This window comes from Triticum urartu, chromosome 6A (genome assembly GCF_056163025.1).
Source record: "Triticum urartu cultivar PI428250 chromosome 6A, HENAU_Tu73, whole genome shotgun sequence".
NCBI classification, from domain to species: domain Eukaryota; kingdom Viridiplantae; phylum Streptophyta; class Magnoliopsida; order Poales; family Poaceae; genus Triticum; species Triticum urartu.
In genome coordinates this window covers 10,628,498-10,649,621 of record NC_141878.1, presented here as the reverse complement: position 1 = coordinate 10,649,621, position 21,124 = coordinate 10,628,498, and the positions used below count along the sequence as shown (strand labels likewise).

The following is a 21,124-nucleotide window of genomic DNA, read 5'->3' as shown; positions in this document are numbered from 1 at the left end:
CGTGGATACAGAAAGTTGTGGCGGTGGAATTAGGTTTTTGGCTCCGTATCTGATCGTTTGGGGGTACATAGGTATATATAGGAGGAAGAAGTACGTCGGTGGAGCTTCAAGGGGCCCACGAGGTAGGGGGCGCGCCCTAGGGCGGCGCCCTCCACCCTCGTGACTGCCTCGTGGCTTTCTTGACGGAAATAAGCAAAAAATAGCAATTCTGGGCTGGGCCTCCGGTTAATAGGTTAGTCCCAAAAATAATATAAAAGTGGAAAATAAAGCCCAATATAGTCCAAAACAGTAGATAATATAGCATGGAGCAATCAAAAATTATAGATACGTTGGAGACGTATCAAGGTCCCATTTGGAAAAGAGCAGCCTTGATTTTTTGTGTACTCTCGACATAGGGCTTCATTCATTTGTTCAGTAACTTTCTTTGGTATGGCTTCAAGTACTGCATCAATTGAAACTGAGGGTTCAAAGGTGAAAAGTGAGGTATAGAAATCATATACCATGCCTTTGATGCCCTCAGGGTCTTCACATCTAGATCCATCAGCTTTATGAAGGAATTTGATTATGTTATTTCATCTTCTTGCTGAAGCTCGAGCATGGAAGGAGGTATTACGGTCTCCTTCCCTGAGCCATTCTACCCTTGACCATTGTTTAGCCATGATCTCTTCTCTTTCAAAGAACTCACCCAGTCTCTTCTCTATATCTCTTTCTTCGTCTGAGTTGTTGCTCACAATATTATTTCTACGAATACTAGTTAGCCTTTTCTCTAGTTTCCTTATCTCCTTTTTAACTGAGCCAAAAGAGACTTTGCTCCACTCTTGCAAGCTGCATGACAATTTATTAAGAGCAGACCATGTGTTATCTATAGAAGTAATGCCTCCTTTGTGCACCTTCCAATATTCCTCAATCATATGATCATAATCAGAGGCTCTCATCCATGCTGCTTCAAACTTGAAGGACTGTTGGATTGGTTCATTGCGGACCTTTTCATCTCTTCTCGCTATTGTCACGAAAATGGCATAATGATCCGAAGTGGTGGTGATGATGTTCTCTACTGTGCAATCATCAAAAATCTGCATGAAATCCCCATTGGCAACAACCCTATCCAATCTGACCCTGATATTACGTTTACCCTCTTGTCTATTGGACCATGTGAATTTAGGACCAATGTATCCCAAATCTACCAGGCCACAATCATCAAGGCACTCCCGAAACATCATCATCTGGTTATCATTTCGGTTCTTTGCCCCCATGTGCTCCTCTGTACTCAATGCTTCGTTGATGTCACTAGCACATATCCACGGTCCTGACCAAGTTGTTCTTAAGAATCGAAGCCTGTCCCAAAAAATATGTCTTAATTCCTTTCTTGGTTACCCATACACAAAAGTTGCTCTCCATTAAATGCCCTCTTGTAATTTAACAATGATGTCAATAATCTGCTTGGAGAAGGCTTTCCAGGTGACTGACAGGGAAGAGGCCCAAAAAAGAACCAACCCCCCACTTAATCCATCACTGCTTACAGCATAAGAACCAGTAAATCCCAGTGACCACATGAAGTTCCGTGCTCTGGAATCCCTCATCTTCGTCTCGGATAAGAAGAGGAGGGAGGGACGATGTTTTTTCACGAGCCATCTTAGCTCGCCCACCGTCACGTCCAATTCCAAGCCGCGACAGTTCCAGCATAGCAGGTTCATTGCGTGTGGCGGGGCCGCCATGCAGCCTCCGCCTGATCCGCCGATCCTGTTGGGAGAGCACCTTGTTCCATTTTCAATTTATTGTGTGAGTCACTCAGAGCATCGTCAACACTGGTTGCTAGAGATGGAGTAGGGTAGGCATTGCTTGCATCCTGCCCTACTAAGATTAATGGCAGGTTTGGGGCCTCAAGGATTTTCTTGTCTCCCGAGGCCTGCGCTTGCCCTTTCGGTGTATACACCTTCACTTGTTTCCTCTTCTGCCCAGTGATCTTTGCACCACTTAGTTGTGCAGAAAACAACGCTTTACTTGCTCTGTCCTCCTCCGTCTTACCTTTTTGTTTGTAGATTTGCTCCTTTTGTTTCATTGGCGATGTAACCTCATCCAGAGCCCCGATCACCTCTATCTTCCTTTCTCCGTCGTTGGATTTTGGAGGGAGAATTGAATCCCCATTTTTGTCTTCATGATGTGCTTTTGCCACTTGACTGGGAACTAGGTCCAGATCTGGACATTGAGGCATACTTCTTTTTCTCCTCTTTAAAACACAGTCTATCAGCATTGTATGGTAGCTTTCCCTCCTTATCTCTCTCTCCAGGTGTTGGGCATTCCAGAGAGGAATGGCCAATTATACCACAAGAGAAACAATAATGGGGAAGCCTTTCATATCTCACCTCGTATATTTCTATTGCCTTGTGTTTCTATGGGAAAGCCGTGACCCATCTCCTCAAAGGTTGAGCAACCCAAACTGAGACTCTAACACACAAGCAATTCCCGGATGATCTACCTTGTTCATCCACATCAACTTTATCCACCTTGCCTAGTTTAGCTCCTAGATATTGCCCCCATGTTTTATTCATCAATTCGAACCGAGGGTTCATTATCCTTGCCCATAGCATGACTCTGTCAAATGTCACCTCTGATGGCTTTAGAGTCTGATCAAATTCGTTAAGAAAAACAGCATGTTTCCCTACTGTCCATGGCCCCCCATATTTAACTCTTTCTTTGTCTGATTGGGAAGCAAATTCTAAAATGAAAGTGTTGTCTGCTACTGGTTTTGCAGTCAATCCCTTTGGATTACCCCATGCTGGCCTTAAAGCAGACATGATTGTTTGAATATGCAAAATATTGGGGGATAATACCTTGCCAATGAGTGCCCATTTCAGGCTTACCAAGTCTTCTTCATTTTCATTTTCCAATATATATATGACCGCCTCTGCTTCTTCAGAAGTGAGATTGAGGCGCTTCAGCAGCTCTGCCATGTCCTCTTCCACAGCCGCCCCATCTACAGGGCATCTCTTCTCCTTCTCCTTCAGATCCGCCAACACCACTGTCTGGTCCGCACTTGCTCCGTTCCCCTTTGCAGCCTCCATGCCGCCGCTTCCGGATCCCACCATCTGTGCTCCCCCAAAATCAAGCACCGACGCACAGCCAAGGGCGGGTGGCAAAACCGATTTTCCCCTTTGTCACCCCGAACCGCAGCCAGTGAATGAAATCAGGGAGCCGATGAGTTAGATTCAGGATTGGAAAAGCGGATCTTGCACGGGAGACACACCAGGTTGGAGATTTGATTTGGTCAACTCCACCAGATGGAGCCTATCCCTAAGTTCGTCTTTCGCTAGAGGAGACGAGAGAGTTCTTACGGGAGGCACACCGATGAGAATCCCGGTAGGGGATGCCGTTGGGGTGGCCCGTGATGCCGCTTTGTAGGAACAATTGGTAGCATGCAACAACAGAAACATATAAGAGAACTGATACAACAAAACTAGAGGTCCATGCTATAAACAATAAAAAACAAAAAGAATCAACTTGGTCCAGAAACATATGTTGTTCTTATCAAAAGCTACAGCCAGTACAAATTGAATTCCCTCGTATTGCAGACCCACTTGTTTCCATTTCATAGTTTGTATTTCAGTAAAAGAAAACTAATCATACAAGGATAAGTGCCTCACACAAAAGCAGACTACCCACCGTTGACTTAGCTTGGACTAGCCACTTGTTGTTTAAAAGGGAAAAAATTATGGCCTCAACACGAGCAATATACAGATATATAGATATCTGAAGTTCAAAAAGCAAACCTTGCAGGATCATCCTTGAGCACAGGGAATATGGGTGGCCAAATCATCATAAAAGGCTTGGTATCACTGAAATGTCGAGCATTTTCTGTCCTCTCTTGCAATTTATGCAGTGTCTTGCTCGTGACGTCCAGATAGAGTGTGCATCCACCCATACTTACTTATGAAACCTTTTATCCCAAACAAGTTGGGGTAGGCTAGATATGAAACCCTTTCACGAGGACTTCCTAGGAGGTCACCCATCCTAGTATTACTCTCGCCCAAATGGGTTTCATACCCAAAAGCCTGGCTAGTTTTTACGTTGGCTCGCCAAACCTATCACAACCCTTAGGTATGAAACTCTTTCACGAGGACTTCCCAAGAGGTCACCCATCCTAATACTACTCTCGCTCAAATGGGTTTCATACCTATGGGACTGGCTAGTTTTTACGTTGGCTCGCCAAGCCTATCACAATCCTCCTCCTTTACCCAGGCTTGGGACCGGCTATGCCTAGAAGACGTAGACGGAGTTTGTGCATCCACCCATCCTCAAGAAAATAAACCCAGCATTGTTTTCAACCTGCCTTATCTGGACATTTGCATTATGGTCGTCCTCAAGCGTGTGATCTAACATATTCAAACAAATGGTATCGACCAGTAACCAGTTGTTCCCCTTGGAGAGCCACATGCAAAGTTCAAATCCGTTGACATGGATGAGATAAACGCTGGAAGCATCATCGGCCGGTGACAGCATGGTCCTAAAATAGTTATAGCTTACTCCTTGTGGGAGCTGAATTGTGGAGAAAGTTGAGGTCATCAAATCCAAGACAAAAATGTTGTCATTGTTGCGGGCCGGGATATAGATTTTGTTGTCAACAAGCACAACTTTTGGTTCCCAATGGATAGTACAGGGCTGGCATGTGGCCGAGGTATTCAGGGACCAAACACCATCTTGCAACACACACGCACCAGGAACTTCCCCAAGTCCTTGGTACCCAACACATGCAGGTAGGACAAGCCACTGTTGCTGCCTTCTTTGGATAGCATTGCACCAAACCATTGGAGATTGCATTCCACACATGGGAATGGTGGGACGATAGGCATACCTCTCTCAGGGAACAGCGGGCGGTGCACTCCAAGTGTCAATTCTGTTTCTCCTTTGTCGTGCTGGGTGAAGACGGTGTCGTTCTGGCAGTGCTTGATTAGTAGAGTGTCATCGTGGACACCGAACCTGTAGTCAGCAAGGTGACGGATGACAGTGGCAAGCTCTGGGGGCTGAGGTAGCATCGGGACAAAGCGTGGACTAGAAAGGTGGATGGTGATGGGGGCATGGCCAAAAGACTCTTGCAGCAGGGGCTGAGGCAACATTAGGTGAAAGGGTGGAGCACCTAGATTCTTCGACGAGACCGACCACTCAGAGAAGTAGTAGCCTAGGAGGGAGGGTGGGTGGAGCTTGCGGAAACGAGAGAGGAAGGCAGGGTCGGCGGCATGCCTGAGCCAGCGCTTGCACACGAGGGCGGCACGGACAAGGGTGGTTGGGAAGCCAACGCGGACTATGATCTCTCGTAGGAGGTTGTCGTCGCAGAGGACCTTGGATACGGCATTGGCTGGCTGCTCTGTCTCGCCATCGACACATGGTTCGACCCTGCAAAATGGGCAGCAGCAGCCACAAAAACAAATGGAGATGGGCATCAGACCAAGTTCTTGAACGAATAATGTTGTTGCAGACAAGCTGCAGCCCATAATGGGCACACAGCAGCATTCGTCCATCCATCACAGAGTTAAGCGCAAGCACAAGAGGCACAAACAGAAACAGAGTGCACCAACCATGAAAACAGAGTGCACCTTGGATATTGGAACTTACCATGGCCACCGGAGGGGAGACTCCTCGGCAGCAGCATCCATCTTCTATCCTCCTTGCTGAACACTGCTGTAGAAAGTAATTGTAGGCAGAGTATTTAGTTAAGGGGGGAATTTGTAGGCAGCTAAGCTAGCCAGGGTTTGATCCCCATCCCCACAAGAGAAGAAAAGAGAGGAAAAAGAAGAATAGATCGGGGAAGGAGATAGGCTAACCTCGGATCTGGTGACGGAGACGAACGTCGCCGCTGACGGGCTCAGATCGTCGGTGAAATACCGGCGCCTGTCACTTCTTCCGGCCACTGCGTTCAGTGTGGCTGGAGACTGGAGCGAGTGAAGTGAGAAGTCAGACTCAGAGGGGGCAGGGGAGTGTCTGTGTGAGTAAGCATATCATTCAAGTCCAGCTTGTTTGGTCCAAACAGTAGAGGCCCATTTAAAGTGGAGAGCAGCCCATTTACGACCCCATCTGTATGACGCACAAAACAATAGTTAGGCTATTTTTTGCTTTGCATAGTGTTATGTTAAGGATAAACAACACCAAGTTGGTGCAGAAGATGGCTACAGCAAATTCAGGTGTCATACTTATCAACCAGGAAACAAACATCTCTCAAAAAAAATTAAGTAAAGCTTCAATAAGTATTTCTATCAGCAGCTCATGGGTTCGTACTAACATCAGCAATAGAGAGAGAGCCTAAAATGGATGATGGGATTGAAGCTAACAGCAACAAAGATACATACACATCAGATATAACAACTCATCAGCCTTACTATCAAGGGTACAGACATCTTGGCAGCTAATAGCAACCATAATACCATATGATACAATTGCCTGATGCTCCAGCCCAATTAATCGAGCGACAAATTCTGCTAGGACGGGCGAGTCGACGAAATCCTGCGACTCGTCTGGCGACTCGCCGGGCGACTCGTTGGGCGACTCGTCCGGCAACCCCTCCTCCTCACCGGGCGCCGCACTCCGCGTCGCTCCGGCCACCACCCCCCCCAAGTGGGCGTCGTCAACGCCCTCACCGCCGTGGATGCTGGCTCCTGCCTTGGAGGTAAACCTTGCTCGCTCTCTAATGGTAGATCGCTGCTTTCACGCCCCTGTGCCTCCGTTCCGCGTCCTGGTGTGGCTTTCCGTCAACGTGTCCTCGCCACCTTCCTCTCCCCCGTGTCCTTCGACCCGGAGGCCGGCCATGCGCTCAGCCCTCCCGGAGTCCTGTGGGTCGTAGCTCCTTTCCCTGCGCTGTGTTTTTCAGCCAGTGGGGTGGCCAAACTCCTCTCCTACTTCTTCTGCGGGCCTGACGAACGGCTTGCCGTCACTCCGGACCATGCCCTGGTCTTCTAGGTTACGGTGGCGAGCCCGGCCATCGCTGAGTTCCTCGTCGCCGTTGGGCCAGGGCTCATGCCCGCCATTAACCTTGCCCTCTTCGTCTCGACAGGGGGGCCTACGCCGCCGCGGCCAAGGCTTGCGCGCGTGCTGCTCGGGGTGCGTGTCATCGCCAACAACCTGGCATTACTTTGCACAAGTCTAGAGCTAGGCACCCTAGCCTTTTGGAAGTTTGGCGCCCAGTCCCTTCCCACATCAGTTCCCTCGGTTTGCTCCCCCTCCCCACCGCCAACGTATCGATCGCTGATTCACTGAGAACCCCGGCTGTATCCCTCGCCATCCCGTGCCCGATCCTCCGACACCTCTGGTCGCGTCCAAGTGCGACAACGGGCGTGTCGGTAGCGGCTGTCCGCGACGCATTGACTGCGTGGAGCGTGATGGCTCCGCGGCGGAGGCAGATAGTGCGTTTACTTCTCCGCCTTTTGCGGGCAACGATACTTACAGGGACGCGCTTCTCTCTCCGGCTCGTAGTCATAAACCTCCCCCGCGCCTATCCATCCCACCTCTCTCGCTTTTTGGCTGCTGTCGCTGTCTCTCCACTCGCCATTACGTTCGCTCCTGCCATGACCCCGTTCGCTATCGCCGCTGCCGCGTCTCGGGCCACCGTGCCGGCTCCCCCCGCTGCGCCATGGTCTCCCGCCGCACGCTTCCCTCCCCTCTGCCGTCGCTGCCTCACCCCCGAGGCCGGCGTCTACCCCTACGCCACCCCCCCTGCCGCCATCGCCCCCCGCCCGCCGCCCAGCTACCCCCTATCCCTCCGCGCGCCGCCGCATGTCCAGCCTGCCGGTGGCCGCGGGCTTGTTCGGCGAGCTCGAGCTCGGCGAGCCAAGCTCCCCGGCTCCCGCGTCGCCTCTGGCTAACAAGGAGCCACGCTTTCGTGACATCTCCACGTCTGCTGTGGTGTCGTCGCCTCCTCCGTCTCCCATCCCCTCCTCCCCGGTGACCAGTCACCCAGAACCGGTGGTTGCCGCGCCTGTGCTCGGGCTTGTCGCTCCCGGCGCGGGCCGCGATGAGGGCTCCAGATCGGGGAGCATTCCTACCTCTGTCACGGGCTCTTCTGTCGTCTCGGAGTCATCTAGGTCATCGGGGCACTCCCTTGCGGCGGAGTCCCTTCGCCCGGATGCGGTGGAAGTGTTCATGCCTGAGGGTGACTACACCGCGGCCCTGAGGCTCGCGGTCGTCACCATCGAGCCGCCCAACGCCTTCCACAACGACACAGCGGCTGTCCAAGCGGCTCTCCTCCGCGACATCGGCCACATCCTCCCGGAGACGATCCCGTCGTCGATCGGGGCCATGTATCTCCACTTCGCCTCTCCGGCGGACCGCGAGGAAGCCATGCGACACCAGCCTTTCATGCACGAGGGCGCCCGCATCGACCATCACCGCGAAGAATGGTACGGGCGCACGCAGGTGCATGCTGGGACGTGCGCCCTCCTAGCTGCCACCTGCTTCCCCGCTGAACACCTTAACCCCGCTGGCATCTCGGCTGCGTTCGCCTCATTTGGCAAGGTGCTGGAGGTGGATCCTCTGGTTCTGGCGGGGAGGGAGCTTGCCACGGTCCGCATGGTGGTCCGTCTCCGTAACCCTTGCGACGTCCCTTGCGATGTCTGGCCGATCGGCTGCCGCTGGGGGTGAGGGTTATCACTGTCTGGCCGGTCCGCGCCTGGGCGTCCGAGGACTCCTTCACCAGGGGCGGCGAGTACATCCCTTTCTTCCGCGACCCGCCTCCGCCTTTTGCCCACAACCTGCCTGTCCTCCAGGGGACGCCCGCCGGGTGTGGCCGCGGTGGAGGCGTGTAGGCCCCTCATTTTCGAGGGCGTGGGAGGGGGGACGGCACCTTTCCTCCGTGCTGCGCATCCTGGGTGCTCCTCCCCTTCCTTCTGATCTGAGGGGCTTGCCCGCTGGACCTCTGCACCGGCTTTGGCTCACCCCCCCAGCAGATGTTGCTGCTTCATCCCCTGGCGACTCGCCTTCCTTTTACGGCTCCAACAGCGCCCGCTCTTGGGTGAACCTGGTGGAGCTGGAAGAGGTCGCACCCGACGTGGTTACGGTGCAGGGCGAGGGCGTGGCTGACGTGGTCTCGGTTGGCACGGCGGTGGGCTCTAGGCGAAGCTCCCGCCTCGCCGGGAAGGAGAGCGCAGAATGGGCCAGCATGGAGACCAAAGCTGTCTGCCTCAAGGCCTGGAAGGAAGCTCTCGCGGGGTGTTCTTCTAGGCTCAAAAACAAGGTGGGCAAGGAAAAGCTTCTGGGTGCTGTAGTTGCTCCCTTGAGCAAGAAAAAAGTGGCGGGCCTTCACTCCGCCGCCTCCATCCCCCCCCCCCCCCCCCGCCGTGGTGCGCACTGGTTTTGATGACTAGTGCCGCGTCCTCGATCAATTCCAGGATCAAGGGGGGGTGTTTTTCCTCCTTGTGTGTCAGCCTCCCTTCGGGTCAGCTTGTATCCTCCGCTTTCCTAGTTTTCTTTCCGAATAGCGCTTGCTATATTTCTTTTCCGTCCGGTGTGCGCTGTTGTTATGGGGAGTAATCGAGTTAGAACTGTCAGTGTTTTATCCTGGAATGTCCAAGGTTTGGGGGCCAGGGATAAATGTGACGTCGTTAAAAACTTGCTTCCCTCCTCGACCCCTTGTTTTGCCTGCCTCCAAGAGTCGAAGCTCGACAACTTGGATTCTCGCAAGGCGTTCACTTTCCTGCCGGGGCGTCTCTTGGGGTTTATTTCCAAACTTGCTGACGGGAGCCGTGGTGGCATCGTAATGGCTTGGGACCCGACTTGCTATGCCCTCGTGTCTTCCATGGAATCCTGCTTCTCTCTTACTACCACCTTCGAGTGCTCATCCTCTGCTGCGCGCATCAAGGTCACTAATGTGTATGGCCCCTCTGATCACTCTCTTGTTGACGATTTTGTGGATGACATGATTTCTTTGCCTACCAACACCACGGACGCTTGGCTCGTGGTTGGAGATTTCAACTTGATCCGCCTCCCCTGCGAGAAGAGCAACAACAACTTCGACACTAGGCGTGTGGCTAAGTTTAACTCTCTGATAAACACACTTGCCCTTCATGAGCTCCACCTGTCTGATCGCCTTTTCACCTGGACTAACCGTCAGGACCCTCCTATCCTTGCTCGGCTGGACCGGGCGTTCTTTGAACACAGCCTACCCCGATTCGACCCTATCCTCCCTCCCACGTACTACATCGGATCATGTCCCTCTTCTGGTCGCGGCTTTCGTGGCTATCCCTAAACCCTCCCGTTTCTACTTTGAAAACGCTTGGCTGACTAACCCTCTGTTTCTTCCCACCACTCTCCCATCATGGACAAACTCGGGGCTTGGCACAGGTGTGTGTGGGGCTCTTTCTGCTAAAAAGAAAGCTTTCAGGTTTGCCGCCAAGGCGTGGAAAAAGCGACACCAGTTCAACCCCGCTTTTGATAACGATTGTCGTTTCTTAATTATGCTGATGGATTCTTGGGAGGAATTTCGATCCTTATCTTTAGATGAGATGCTACTCCAGCATGAGACGCGCAATGCTCTGACGGCCTCGATACTCCGCCAATGCGAGCATTGGTGTCAGCGAGGCAAACGGCGAGGGGTGTGCAAGGGGGACGAGAACACTAAGTTCATCCGTGCCTCGGCCTCGCACCGTCGTCGCTGCAATGCCATTCCCGCCCTGGAAATCGAAGGGGCGCGTGTGGTGGACCATGCAGGCAAGGCCGCTGCGCTTCTGGGCTTCTTCACCAACCTGCTGGCCGACCCAAGCCGGCCCGTGTGGCGCTTCGACCTGGCTGGGCTCTACTCTCGCTCGGTGCGGGTGGACGGGCCGCCCCTTATCGCACCGTTCACCCCCCTCCCCGAGATCAAGGCGGCTGTCGATGCTCTCGACCGCACCAGCGCGCCTGGCCCCGACGGGCTCGGACCGGCTTTCTACCAGGCCGAGTGGGTGCGGTGTCTGGCGACATCCAGAAGCTGTTCGACGACTTCCACTCCGGCTCTGCCTCCCTGGATGGGATAAACAGAGCTTACATGGCTCTCCTCCCGAAGACAAGTGGGGTCCCTACGCCGGCTGACTTCCGGCCAGTCTCGCTGCAAAACGGTGATGTCAAGATCCTGTGCAGAGGGCTGACGACGAGGCTGCAGAAGCAGATTGCTGCTGTGATCGACGAGGACCAGTCAGGCTTTGTGAAAGGGAGAAGCATATCTGAAAACTTTGTCTATGCCACCGAGCTCATCCAGTGCTGTCACAAGCGGGCTGCTCCCGCGGTGGTGTTAAAGTTAGATTTCTCCAAAGCTTTTGACTCAATCAACTGGGAAAGTCGCAGGTCCATCATGGAGACTCGCGGGTTCCCAACGATCTGGTGCGACTGGACTGATGAGATCCTGCAATCATCCCATTCTGCTGTGCTGCTCAACGGGGTGCCCGGGCGATGGTTCAAGATGAAGTGCGGGCTCCGTCAGGGCGACCCGATCTCGCTGTATCTCTTCTTGATCGTGGCTGATGTGCTACAGCTGTTGATTTGCCTGGACGAGACGATGAGGCACCCATTGGTGCCTGATGCCCCCGCCGTCGTGCTCCAGTACGCGGATGATACACTGATCATCATGCGTGCCTCTGAGGCCGGGGCTGCTCGACTCCGCCAGATTCTGGACATGTTTGCTGAAGCTACTGGGCTGCGGATAAACTTCTCCAAAAGTACGCTGGTGCCGGTTCACGTTGAGCCGGCGACTCAGGAGCTGGTGGTGCAGGCCCTGGGCTGTGCAGTAGGATCCTTCCCCCAAACCTATCTTGGTCTGCCTCTGTCCTGGGAGAAGCTGCGGTTCTCAGACTTTCTGCCGATGCTTGCCAAAGTGGACAAATACCTGGCGGGCTAGGCCGCTCGCCTCTTGTCACCGGAAGCGCGCCTGGTCCTTATCAACGCTGTTCTTGATGCCCTGCCAACTTATGCCATGGCAGCTCTGCTCCTCCCACCTGCTCTGGTCCGTGAGCTAGATGCCATGTGACGTGCTTTCCTCTGGAATGTGGCTGAACGGGCGTCGGGCGCGCAGTGTTTGGTAGCCTGGGAGCGCGTGTGTCGCGCCAAGTCTGAAGGTGGGTTGGGGATTCGGCACCTGACCACGCAGAACAACTGCCTCCTGCTGAAGATGATTCACCGATTGCACGCCACCCCAAGGTCTAGATGGGCGGCGTGGGTTTGGTCGGATGCGAATGGGCGCTCACTCCTGGCGCGTGGAGCCAATGCCCGGGGCGAGCAGGACGGGGTGCTGGCAAAAATGCTCCCGTTGTATCGTGCCCTCTCCTCTGTTGATGTCGGTGACGGATGCTCGGTCTCCTTCTGGTACGACCGATGGCTACCTTGCGGGGCTCTTGCTGCAACCTTTTTCTGCCCTCTTCTCGCATGCTACCGCCATCGAGGTTACGGTTTGGCGGGTGAGGGTCGACGGGCCGCGACACCACCTCACCCCGCGCCTCACGAGTGCCGGCGAGCGGGAACTGGCCTGTGTCTCGGAGATGATGGCTTCAACGCCCCGTCGGGCGGGCGGGGACGAACGGACCCTGCACCACATTGCTGCCCCGGGGGGAGGCATGTCCGCCACCTCCGCGTATAGCCTGCTGCGGTTCGGTGGCTCCATCGCCCCGTTCGCGGAGTTCGTTTGGAATGCCAGGGCGCCGTCAAGGGTCAGATTTTTCTGCTGGCTGCTGGCGCAACGGCGCATCCACACGAGAGATGTCCTGTTCAAGAAACACATCGTCGAGGCGGATGGGGCTGGGTGTCCCATTTGCGTGAATGAGCTAGAGTGTGCAGATCATCTTATGCTCACCTGCCCGTTTGCGGCCGCCTTTAGGCGAAGAACTGGTGTTGACATCGCTGGTGCCGAGGTGGGCTGCCTGGATCGATTGGCGGTGTCAGCAAGCTCTGTTGTCCAATCTGCGCCTGAATTTGTTATGCTATGCTGCTGGCATCTGTGGAAACACCGAAATGCGGTTGTGTTCCAGCGGCAGCCCCCCTCTCTCGCTCGGGCGCTGGCTTGCTGCCAGGACGACGCGCTGCTCTGGCGAGGCAGACTATCTACCCGATGTCGCGATCACGTCGACTCATGGATGGCTGCCCTGGCTTAGCTGTGTAGGGGTCGCCTGTGCTTGCATGATCATCTCTCACTCCCCCCATGCATCTCTGTGTGAGTCGGTGTGTGGCGCCTTAACGGTTGCTTGTAATCATCGGGGTTCATCCCCTCTGGTTAATATATTCAGGTGGGGGAAACTCTCACCCCCCCCCCCCCCCCCCCCCCGGTTGAAAATTCAAAAAAAAAATTAATCGAGCACAAATTATACTGAAGACACATCTTATTAGAACCTAGAGCTGCTGCCAAAAGGAAATGTAGCTCTCATCTTCCTTGATGGCAGTGACCATCCATCAAAACGCTTCATGATATCCTTCTTGTTCATGAAAATTCTGTGCCACAAGAACATGCAAAGGGATCAGGATAATGCAACAGTAGTTACAACATTATCTGCGCTCGAAATTTCAAAGTAATGCATTTGTTCCCTGCTTGCTTCCACCAACGGTTCGTATTCTTTGGACATCAGAGCAACCTCACTTGACTCAGCATGATTCTGTGACGACAAAAAAATGTTCCCGGTGATGGAACTTAGTGGAATGATTGGTCAAGGAAACATATCGACTTTCCTGCGACAACAAATGCATTATTCCGGTGGTAGGACTTTCTCTGCTTCTGCCGGTAGTGGGCCTTTGTGGCTGCCAATCATGGCTGGCTTTCTCCTTCACATCCTGAAATACATGGAAGCTCCTCTTCATGAGGGGTAGCTGTGTGGCATCAAGCTCAGGGGAAAACCTTAGGTCGGCACATCTTCCTTGCTCATTCCACCCACTGGATTTATTTTGGTGGGAATCCACCGACTGGAATTTATTCTGGAATTAGTAAAAGAAAAGTTTATCAGCTTCCACCCTTAGATGTATATCTAGGACATGACTTCCAGGTCAACTTTCATCTCCATCTTGTCCTACCAGCCACTTCATGGTTCATCAGCTAGATCGGTTCCTCAATCCATCGGCGACTCCAGAAAAAAGGAATTATTTTATTCCAGAATGTAATGATGCAATAGTTCCTGCTTAACAAGATTGTTCCATACCAAACGTAGAACTGAATTCAAACGCCTGCAGAATAAGACCTACTTCTTATGACAGTATAATAACCTTCCAATCCTGTGTCCGAAGAGTCCTATACACTGCTAATTGACAACCTTTTAAGACAGGAAACCAACAGTGAATGACATGTCAGTTTCTATAAAGTCAAAACAACGCGAGTACACATAATTTCAGTTTTGATGGAGCTGATTTGAACATTACCAAATAATCACTGAAATATGCCAGATATACTGAAAAGAAATTTAGTCTGTGAGTAATATGATTGGGACAGATTCAGTAGGACAAGCACAATCGAACAATATGACTTTTGCCATTCATACTTAAAACTGCTTAACAGAAAGAAAACCAGCAAAAAACCAGGAGTAATTTTCCCATGATGTGATCAACAGGAATTCAACAAAAATACAGTCAGCCATAACTGAAGTTTGCACTCAATGTGATCAGGACGAATTCGACATGACAACCACAACTGAACATCATACACACTACACTTAAACTACATAACAGATCAGAAACACACTTAATCAACTGCAACACAATTTTCTAGCCACATTATCAGGGTTGAACGAAAACAATCACAATTGACTTGCACCCTTCATGCTTAAACTGCTCTAAAAATAAGCTGATAATAGTAGAAGCCAACAACAGCAGACTAAAGATGATAGATTCGTCCATTCTGGAATGCACCACTATTGAGCGGCACACCAGAGTTCACTGAGTCCTCGCTAGAGACAACAATCTGCCATGATCTGAAAAAAATAAACACAAAGCACAAAAATCATATCGAACCGTCCAGTCTCAGAATTTATAATTAGATGTGTCGTTCTACTTATAACTAGTTCAAAAGTTACAAGACTGCATTTCACATGTGAGCTTCAGCTATGCCAGAAAGTAACTTAATAAACTGGTAACAAAATATCAACAAGGTTGACTTAATATTTAGCAATCCTAGTTTTCACCCAGCAGGCACTTCATGCTAAATAAACTATTTGACCAATCAACAACAGTAGGTAAAGGAGACATTTTATTGGCCCTGCTTCCCATGGACTGCTTCATATAATAGCACATGGTTTTCCGGCAGAAAAATAATTAGAGCTGGGTTCAGAACTCGGAAATGGCCACACAAACAAGAGGTGAATTTAATTTTATGACAGCACACCCTGACATGAGTTCCCAAGTTTTTAGTGGAGATGAAAAAACCTGTTAGAATCTACTACCTCTGTACCAAAATACTTGCTGTTGGGGGAACTTGTACTAGTTTCCCCAACTACAAGTATTTCGGTACAGGGGGAGTATTTACAGATGATAACGCAAAGTTCCTTTGTAGCTCAGGCTACATGGAACCTCTTATCCTCAACCCTACAGCCTTGCTTTGAGAGCCGTACTCTTCAACTAACTAACAACAAGAAGATTTCTCTTTTTTGTTTCTCTAAAATGAAACAACTTATGAACTTCAAACTTTGCAGATCGAACAAACATTAGAACATTAATGTGTGAAAAAACTTTCAGATTTTCTGGTCTGATATAAATATACAAAATGAGATTTTGTTTGAATAAAAATATTATTTTAAGTATTTAAAATGCATGAAAAAATCTGAAAGTTTTTTCCCAGATTGTAGTTAGAATGTATTGTTGTTCTGCAAAATTTGAAGTTTAAATGTTGTGTCGTTTGAGAGAAACAAAAAAGACAAATGCGCCTGCACGGATCGCGATGCATAAATGGATGGCAAAGATAAGGGGTACCATGTAGCCTGAGCTATAGAAAACCGCTCTCCAGATGATAAACGTTTTGTGGTGAAACTAAGTTATGATTTGGATCCTTGTATCAAAAACTATTTGTTCAAAAAGTCTGGTACAGACCTTTTGAAGACAAGGTCAACACTGAAGTCATTTGAAAAAGTCATTTAAAGGAAAACGGCATAGGATATACATAATTTTGTTTCAAGTAGCGGAGTCGAGCATGAGGCCAACGATAACTGAAATATGACTCACAAGTAAAGTGCTGAACAGAGAATAAATGAGTTGATACTTAATAGTAGCAGAAAGAAACCAGCAGCGGACTTTGATCAGTTAGTCCTTAATTAATAGTGATAAGCCAGATAATAAAGTGCCATGATCTACACCATATCATGGCCAAAACTCATAACCAACTCTTAAGTCAGTGTTCCACCTTGGTGAGCTAGGTGCTAGTACTAATTCCAATTGTTACGAGACAGAGTTTGAGAGGTGACCTTCAGCTATATGCCACATAACAACAGATCTCTTGTTGTAAGATAAATCCGAAGCAAGGTAACAGGATAGTACCAGATCAACATGTTAGCTCTGCATATTTAGCAATGTGCCAGTATAATACCTGGAGTGTAGAAGCTCATGTAGGGTAGGACGCTAAAGGAGATTCCAGACTCGTCAACCTTTTTAACCTTCCCAGAATTGAGCTTGATCGCGAATAAGCCAACGCCTGAGCTAACAAAGATGACACCCACACCCTCCGCAAAGCCAACCACAAATCGTTTGTCCTCGGGATTGGCAACAGATATTGTTTTCTCCAGCTCGATGACCCTGTATTGTACCCATTCCGCTGCTTCAGCTGTATCCATCTTCCTTGACCAGGTACAAAGGCTCGATCCCTTAATGCACGCAAAGCCCAATGAACTGTCCTCCATCGCCATGAGGGAAATGTAGCACACGTCTCGCGCCGCTGATGGTGGGTCAATCATGGATAAGCGATCCTTGCCCAGGTCATACTCGACGATAGCATCGCCGAGCCGAACTGTGAAGTAGACCGCGTCTCCAACAAGGGTGCCTCGCCTAGGCTGGATATAGGGTATGTACATGGGGCCGTAGCGGTGTGGATCTGCAAGCCCCTCGTGCATATGCCGGGCATAGGCTTCACAACTGTTGTGAAGACACACTGGCTCGTTCCACTCACCGGTCTCCGATGAGTAGACACTCGCAATTATCTTGTAGTTATACCCGTGAGTGGACACGAAGAGCAGGCGGAAGGGACTGCCATGGCAGTGGAGATGGTCGCAGCCGTTGACAGCGCAGAGCACCGCCACGGACTGGATGAGCCAATCGATGCCCGTTGTGGGCACGGCGTGGCAGTCTCCCATGATGGGGTCCCAGACCTGGTAATACAAGCCATCGTCCTGCCTCAGGTAGGAGATGACGCGGCCGTGGCGGCAATCGAGGGGAGTCACAAGGCGGCCGTGGGTGCCCGGGTAGGGGAAGTTGGGCATGGACGTGGTGGACGCGAAGCAGGGGGTGGGCGGGCCCAGTTGGCAGAGCATGAGCCTGTGGAGGAGGCCGAGGAGGGGAGGGGCGCCGTGGAAGGCGCGGTAGCTGCGGAGGAAGCCGGGGTCGCAGATGATGCGGAGCCACCGCTTGCAGACGAGGGCGGCGCGGAAGAGGTGCTCGGGCTCGTCCGGCGGGAGGCGGAGGATGATCTCGGTGATGGCGTCGTCGATCAGCGGCGCCATGGTGCGCTCGTGGGCGGCGGAGCGAGGGTTTGGGTGGGGATTGGATCGGGGAAGACGAAGGCTGAGAGCCTCGGAAGGGTGGGTTGGGTTGGACCAGAACCCCGGCTTGGGCTAAGTGCTTTGTTCACGTGTAGAACACATCCTTGTGTACATATATGTTTTTTTAAGACTTTTTTAACTTCAATTTGTATTTTCGATTTTCAAAAAAAAAGAACAACATATAATTATCAAATCAAAAAATCTAAATGTATCAAACTAACACAGCTAGAAAAATAGTTACTACTTCCCCACACACAAAATTAGTTAACATTACTGTCTCAAACGGCTTTTAAGCCAACTGCTACATGTGATACCCATTGGATCCTTCTTCAAATGGGAAGTCAGATTTAGTCGTCGTAAAGACCTATAAGGCAAGGCAGGGAAATACTTGACTTCAAAAAATCCTCACCTAAAAACTGGGGGGGGGGGGGGGGGGGGGGGGGTTGGATAATCTTATTGAACCATTTGATAACAAGCTAGGTGACCCTTGGCCACAGGTTTGGAAAGAATTGACAATCCTAACCATGTGGCAGTTGAGCTTGTCGCCGTCTCACTTCAGGAAGAACCTTGCTCGAATCATGTTGAATTGGGCAGGCATGCCATCAGTGAGGATGAAAAGATCATTGCATAAGCAGTGGCTAGGAGCAAGGCATTAGAGAGTCAAGAGGACTAGAGTGTAATGGCGTGCGTTGTTGTGCCTGCCCGTGAACACACGATAAAGGATCATATGTGGCACAAAATTTCGTTCATGTGCATCATGGCAGGAGATCAAGTGACGACATGCATTAAAAATTATGTTACCTTCTACATCCCTCAAAACCATATTAGTTGCAACGGAGCCATCACCATGAAAGAGCCATCCGTGTTTAGCTTGGCAAAGCCTTGATTTAGAGGAACCCAAGAGAAGCTTTGCTGAGCATGAACCATAGTTTTCTCTATTAGGAGGTAGTCCCCATTATGAACTACACTTTTACATTTCACCGGATCATAACTTGGATTCACAGCGATATTTAGTATTAAGAAGGGAGGGAGAGGGATTGGTGGAATAGTTCGTTGTATTGCTTGAGCCTCGTGGGTATATATATATAGGAGTACAATGATCAACTTGGTGTACAAGACAAGCCAGAACAAATCCTAGTCTATCTCGTCTTTCCTAATATTCAACATACTCAACATCTCCCCGCAGTCACAACGGTAGCGACGCAGACGGTGAGACTGTAGAAGAATCCGAAGGCGAGCCGACGGACCCCCCCCCCCCCCCCCCCCCCCACAGTCGTAATGGTCGACGCATCGCGGAAGGCGTGGCTAGAGTGGAAACCGACGAGGTTGCTCATGCAAGGCGGTAGCCCTTTGTGCCGTTGTCGAGGTAGCCGAGAGCGTAGGTGGTGTAGCCGTGGTCGAGGCTACCGTGCGAAGAACGCCGTGGTCGATGTCGAGTCAGGGTACCCGATGTCGAGGAAGTCGCCGTGGAGCCGCGGGCGCAAGGATGCGCCGAGTTAGTCATGGGCGCAGTGGTGTCGAAGTAATGGTGCGCCGGGAAGAAGACAATGTTAACGAGGCGTTGCTCCGGGTGTGCCAAACCCGGGGACACGTAGTAGACGAAGTCACGTGTCGGTGTTGATAGCACCGAGCATGCATAGATGGACGAAGACGAAGTTGATGAAGCGCCGCACCAGGCTTGCCAGAACTGGGCACACGTCGTGGACGAAGGCACGCATCGGTGTAGCCAGCATCGGGCAGGCGTAGACGAGGGACCTGCACGAGCTGTACGCCATGTCGGAGAAGTCGGAGGGGCCAGCAAAGAACTCAACGATGATTGCAGCGTCCATCGGCGTGGGGCCGATGTCACCAATGGTGGTCGGAGTAGACGAAGTGGTCGGGGTAGATGACGGAGACGCTGGCGACGGGCTAGTGCTTGGACGAAGACGAAGGGCGTGGACGGGCCGCGGCAGCTACGGAGGTAGCAGCGGCGGTGGCCGAAGAAGAGCGGCGGCGGTGGCCTGACGGCAGCGACAACAACTAGGTTAGTAGCGCGGCAGCGGTGCTCGAAGTAGGCAATGAACCCGACAGCGTGACGGAGACCGGTGTGGACGATGGCGTTCCCGCGCCAAGGAAGACGACGCGGCACATACCACGGGAGGTCAACGCATGGTGATGGCGGAGTGGAACGCAAGCCGCGGCACTACGACCCGAAGGGGTGACGCAGCAGCGGTGGGCAGATCAGGGCGACGGCGGGAAGACCTCGGGGCGACGGCGAGAACATCCTGCTGCTGCGCGATGGCCCGAAGGGGCGGCGCAGCGGCGGAACCCGAGTCAGTGCAACCGCGGGAACGGTCTCGGGACAACAGCGTGGACCGCATGCCATGCTCGCTACGGCCCGACGGGGCGACGCAGCGGTGGCGCGAGGGTCGGTGCATCCACGGGGACGACCTGGAGCAGACGACTTGGGGGTGGCGGTGGACCGCGGGCCGCGGCACTACGGCCTCAAGGGCGACGCAACCACTAGTATAAAAAGGGTCTTTCGTTCGGGCCGGCCAGCCCATTAGTCCCGGTTCTGCCACGAACTGGGACCAATGGAGGCATTTGTCCCGGTTCATGAGCCCAGGGGGCCGGCCGGGGCCTTGTGGGCAATGGTCCCTGTTCGTCTGGGCCCATTTGTCCCGGCTCTTGGCACGAACCGGGACCAATGGGCCTCGCTCCTGGCCCACAACCATTGGTCCCGGTTCGTGGCAGGAACAAGGATAGAAGGATGGCCTTTAGTCCCGGTTCCAGCCACGAACCGGGACAAATGAGTTGCCTATATATACCCCATCGCTGGCAAGCAGAGCACTCCACAGTGCTCTGTTTTTTGCTGGCTGGCGAGGAAGGGCATTTGGGTGCTCTAGCTCACCTCTTATGCATGTGAGGTGTTTGATATATGCCCGAGCCACAGTAGTTAAGCTTTCTCCTCTCGAAGCTCAACCTCCGAGCTCCATTTTTTCCGAGATTTGTCTAGGTTTAGCGGTCCGTCACGCCCCGTCCTCGTCTTCACCGCCGTCGATCGACCGCGCCGATCTCGTCACCGGCACCACCGTGGTGAGCCTCTTGTTCTTATCTTCTTTCTGAAAGAAAGAAAATCTTCCTTTAGATAGATACTTGTCTAATTTTATTACTTTTGACACACATAATTATATATAATGCACGTAGATGAACCGGCAATGGATGTACGGTGATAGACACACCTCTGAGTACATTAAGGGCGTGCATAATTTTCTTGAAGTGGCTGAGGCAAACAAGCAGAAAGGTTTTATGTGTTGTCCATGCCCTAATTGTGGGAATACGAGGTCTTACTCTGACAAGAAAATCCTTCACACCCACCTGCTTTATAAGGGTTTCATGCCACACTATAATGTTTGGACGAAGCACGGAGAAATAGGGGTTATGATGGAAGACAGCGAAGAAGAAGAAGACGATGACAACTATGT

The 21,124-nt window shown here is 51.7% G+C and overlaps 1 protein-coding gene and 2 pseudogenes across 1 annotated transcript; all 3 read right to left on the bottom strand.

Moving 5' to 3' along the window:
* Positions 1-1,690: 1,690 nt before the first annotated feature.
* On the bottom strand, positions 1,691-3,062 carry LOC147963128 (uncharacterized; annotated as a pseudogene).
* A 1,192-nt stretch (positions 3,063-4,254) lies between these two features.
* On the bottom strand, positions 4,255-6,968 carry LOC147963127 (uncharacterized; annotated as a pseudogene).
* Positions 6,969-14,853: 7,885 nt separating this feature from the next.
* LOC147963126 (uncharacterized) lies at positions 14,854-17,621 on the bottom strand. The gene is made up of 2 exons (XM_087529478.1): positions 16,496-17,621; positions 14,854-14,891 (listed from the first exon to the last, which is right to left on the bottom strand). The coding sequence occupies exons 1-2, from the start codon at positions 17,619-17,621 to the stop codon at positions 14,854-14,856; spliced, it is 1,164 nt and encodes a 387-aa protein (XP_087385604.1).
* Between the last annotated feature and the right edge of the window lie 3,503 nt (positions 17,622-21,124).